The sequence below is a fragment of the Oryzias melastigma genome, linkage group LG7 (genome assembly GCF_002922805.2).
Source record: "Oryzias melastigma strain HK-1 linkage group LG7, ASM292280v2, whole genome shotgun sequence".
Lineage (NCBI taxonomy): Eukaryota > Metazoa > Chordata > Actinopteri > Beloniformes > Adrianichthyidae > Oryzias > Oryzias melastigma.
The window spans coordinates 29,972,898-29,977,344 of record NC_050518.1 but is presented as its reverse complement, the minus strand read 5'-3'; the positions used below and the strand labels follow the sequence as shown (position 1 = coordinate 29,977,344).

The 4,447-nt window shown below is 40.7% G+C and overlaps 1 protein-coding gene across 1 annotated transcript in view; it reads left to right on the top strand.

Moving 5' to 3' along the window:
* lamb2 (laminin, beta 2 (laminin S)) overlaps positions 1-4,447 on the top strand; it is a gene marked incomplete in the record, with an annotated part of 35,202 nt that overhangs the window by 26,534 nt on the left and 4,221 nt on the right. The window contains 4 exon segments of the mRNA XM_024294013.2: positions 1,930-2,133; positions 2,286-2,430; positions 2,510-2,717; positions 2,790-2,931. Coding sequence (XP_024149781.2) covers positions 1,930-2,133; positions 2,286-2,430; positions 2,510-2,717; positions 2,790-2,931 — 699 coding nt within the window.

Here is a 4,447-nt window from a genome sequence, read left to right as displayed (position 1 = left end):
AATCATTTATGTATGACAACCTTAACATTTAATATTACATTTTTCTGTTTTGTGCAAATAATATTCTTCTCAATAAAGATTGAAAAAAATAGATACAATTTTAATATAGTATTACATATTAAATATTTTAGTAAAAAAAAAAAAAACTTTTATAAAAATGTTTAAAAAGCCTACACATGTGGTTTAAGTATGAATATTGAGGTAGATCTGCTTTGAAGAAATTTATGAAAAAATTATAACATGCAAATATAATAAAAAAGAGGCTTACTTTACTGTTATGGACACACTTTACAGGTAATCGTAGTGTGATTAATAGGAATGAGACGTTTGTTTTATTCCTGATACAATTGAGAGAGATTTGGTTTTTGATTTTATTTTTTTTTCTATCTATCGAGTTCCTAATTCAACACTTGCACAAAAAGCAAGTCAGTGGATTGCTCTGGATTAAATACCTTAAATGATTAATATGCAGGTTTAATTGCAAGGGAGGAATTCAAGGGATTAAAGTCCTACTCCAACTTTAGATTTTTCTATTTTCAAAGCGTTCACAGTTTTTAGCCCAAATCAAAGAAGGCATAGGTTGTGTCCAAAATCCCTCCCTAACCTCTAACTCAAAAACTATATAGTGCAGGACTATATAGTGCCTTGGATTTTACAGGAATTCGGACACGATGTTCACTACTTTTTTTTTCATTTTTCCAAACGCCGGATATGACTTCATTGATTACACAAAGTCAAATCGAATCAATACGACCTTTTCACTATGTTTATGACTCCATTGTGTTCTGATGGCGAAAATGTGGATGCTTTTTTCAAAAATTACATTTAAACATGTTTTTTTTTTGTTCGAAATTGTTTAGCCGCAATGCATTGTGGTCTATATTAGTTAATCTTGTGAGAATTGATGGATACTAGTTTTTTGCAAAGACTTCTGGGAAATTTTTAGTGCACTCAATTTTAGAATTAGTAGATTTGGACAGCACTAGAAAATGGCGAAGGCACTATATAGTGATTAGGGGGGAATTTGGACACAGCTATACAGTATTTTCAGCAGAGCAGCAGGAGCTCATTAGAAATTTGCAGCTAAATGTGTGCAGGACTGTTGATATTAAAGTTAGCTCCTCTCATTTCCCAGCAGCACTTTGTTTACACTCTCTCCTGCTAGGTTGTCCAGCCTCACAAACCTAAACTAACATGAATGTAGCAAAAAAAAAAGCTAAATTGGAGATGAGTAGCTGCACAGGTTTGAGCCAGATTCCACCTCAGACGAGGAACATGACAACTATTGGTCTGCAAGTGGATGCATCAACATTGTAGCATAGCAAGAGGACTTTGACCTCCCAAGGCAGTTACAGCATCACAAACTCAAGCTTTTACAAATCTGCTCCTGATCCAACACCATTTGAACAACTAAAATGCAGTTTTAAATCTTAAATTATTTTATATATGTTCTCTATAATGAGAAAAATGCTACAAGAACATGTTAAAAATACCACAAACATGTTTTTTTTGTAGGAATGGGTCCTTAAAGACTTTTATTGCAATTGTTGAATGAGCTTTTCTTGGAGTCTCCTGTACAATAATTTTTTGTTAGAAATTGTTCAAACAATTTTTGCTGACAAAATGCATTTTGGCAGCTCTACTGAGCTTGTATTTTCCTGGAAATGCAGTGGAAAGAGTTATCTCACATTTTTATTACCTTTAGGAGTTTCCAAATTCAAAAATAAATGAGTAATGGATTACAAACCTTGGCTACACAATTGCAGAGTGTAAATTGTCATCCTGAATTTAGAAAGACGTTTTATGGGTCAACTGGCAGAGAACATCAGGACAGAACAGCTGTAGAAAATAATTGAAAACCATTTTACTCAATCCTCCAGGCCGATTGGTTCAGCTGTCCACAGACTTTATGACCATGTTCTCCACCAGGTCTGCGGGTCATCGAGTGACGATCCTTGTGGAGAGAGCCCGTGTGGAGGAGCAGGTTGCCGTGACGATGAGGGAAACAGACACTGCGGAGGCCTGAACTGTGACGGAGCTGTGGCAGAGGCCGGGGATGCTCTGCAGAAGGCCAAACAGGCAGAACAAGAGCTGAACAAAGCCTTGGAGGAGACACAGGGACTCTTTACCAAGGTAGGAAAGTGTTTCCAACACTGAACTGGAATCATCGTTTCAATTAGCCTAACATTGCTAGAGCTTCCCAATAAGTTGTTATGAAGCTACGTTCACACCGCCCTTGACGGTTGGTCTTTTAACTCTTGAATTTTAAACCTTTTTTTCTCCAGGTTGCAGAAGCGAAGAGCAAAGCAGAGGAAGCGAAGAGCAAAGCTCAGGCGGCGCTGGACAAAGCCACCGCCACCAAGAACAAAGTGGAACGCTCCAACAACGACCTGAGGGACCTCATCAAGCAGATCAGGAACTTCCTCACTCGTGAGCGCTCAGCACAGTCCTTTGACGTCTTTGCTCAAGTGTCCTCGTCTGACGCTTTTCCATTCACTCCCCACCACAGAGGAGGGGGCGGATCCGGACAGCATCGAGGCCGTGGCAAACCATGTGTTGAAGCTCTCCATCCCCGCTTCCCCGCCCCAGATCCGACACCTGGCCGACGAAATCAAGGAGCGCGTCCGCAGCCTCTCCAACGTGGAAGCCATCCTCAAGGAGACGGAGGAGGATGTGCGCAAGGCAGAGCAGCTGCTGCTGGACGCCAAGAGGGCCAGGTAATTTGAAATCTGACCCGAGCGCACCTGTGGAGGGATTAGCTGGTTGACATGAAGACCTCTGTGTTTCAGGCATCACGCTGAAGGAGTGAAGAGCACAGCAGAGGGCGTCACTCAGGCTTTACTGGACGCTCAGACGGCTCAGACGTCGGCAGAGAAGGCCATCGCCAAAGCCAAGAGTGACATCGGAGAGACGGGGAGCCGCCTGGCTCAGGTTACCTCAGCACACCTGGTCTTTACGCACTTATGCACCCATGAAGGATAAATGTAATGCAGTAAAGTAACAGACTGTTTTATTGTGTTATGCTACTGGTAACTCTGATTTCATCAAGAAGCTTAAAAATTGCGTTTGGTCTGCTTCATCAAGGCTAACAGTAGGACTGTAATATTAACCCAATGAATCATGGGAGATGTAGTGAAAAACTGTGTTTAAATGGTAACCAAACAGGGCAGTTGGAGGTTGACTCCATTCTCAGCCCAGATTTGAAAAATGCTTTTAAAAAGGGGGCGGGGCTAGTGGAGCAGGTGTAGGTAGGATATGTGCTCGGCCTGTCAGATCGGCTCGGGGGCTGGCGCATAGATGACGTGTAAGATTGTGATTGGTGCAGACCATTAGACCACTGTCACGTGACACGGGGAATTACACAGACACTTCCGCCATAACAATGCACGGATTCTTCCCGAGTAAAAAACCGAGGAGGTCCGAACATATACGTTAAGAATCACAAAAGGAGAAGGAATATTTGCAATCAGCCACAAAAACCTTGACAACGAAATAATCCGATCGAGAGGAATAATCACAGGATAATGATCGTTATTTTAATAGAGAGAAATCAGGCTGGGAAGCATGAAGTTTGAGGTAAAGTGGGTGCTAGCGAGTAGCATGCTAGCTTGTTGTTGGTCACACATAAAAAAAAAAAAGAAAGTAGTTATTCGCACGAATTTTTTTCTAAAAACATCCTGCCAATGTTGAACTGGTCGCACGGACCGGATGAAATCCCGCTAGAATATGCAGCTCACGTTCTGCTCCGTTACACAAACACTGAGGAGAGCAGACGTTAGTGAAGGAGCTGTCAATGCCAAAATAATAAATAATAGCCCGAGCAGATCTTAACACCTTTTCTTTTCTTTTTAAAAAAATAAACTTTATTGTAAACGTCAGTATAAGTACAGAAAAACAGCAAATTAGCCAACTCGTTTGTTACAGTTGTGTGACGTCATCACTAGTTGCAAGCCCCCGAGCCGATCTGACAGGCCGAGCACATCTGCTACCTACACCGGACTAAGCGGTGTAGGTGTGGCTTGGATCTATGATTGACAGTTTGGCTAACTTTATGTAGCTTTATGGTTTTTTTTTTGTACAGCACTTTGACGTGTTTTGAGGTGTTACTTCACTTTGTGAAGTTTATCAGCCATTCATACCATTGAACTTCATCAATCTCCCTCCTTTCTGGGCTCAGGTAATCAGCATTTACAAGCTCAGTTCTATAGATTCTGGTACAAAGGCAAAATCTGTTCATTTGACAGCAGTGCGTTCCCTGTAACACTAGAATGCTCAGTTCTTTCACTATTTACAGCTTAGTTTTTAGAGATAATAAAAATGTAAACATATCATATCATCAATCCTTCTAAGCTTTAATTCAAGCCATCATCATGAGAAAAATTCGACAAGAACATATTAAAAACAGTAAAAAATATATTTTTTATTGGAGTGGGCCTTTTAAAGAATG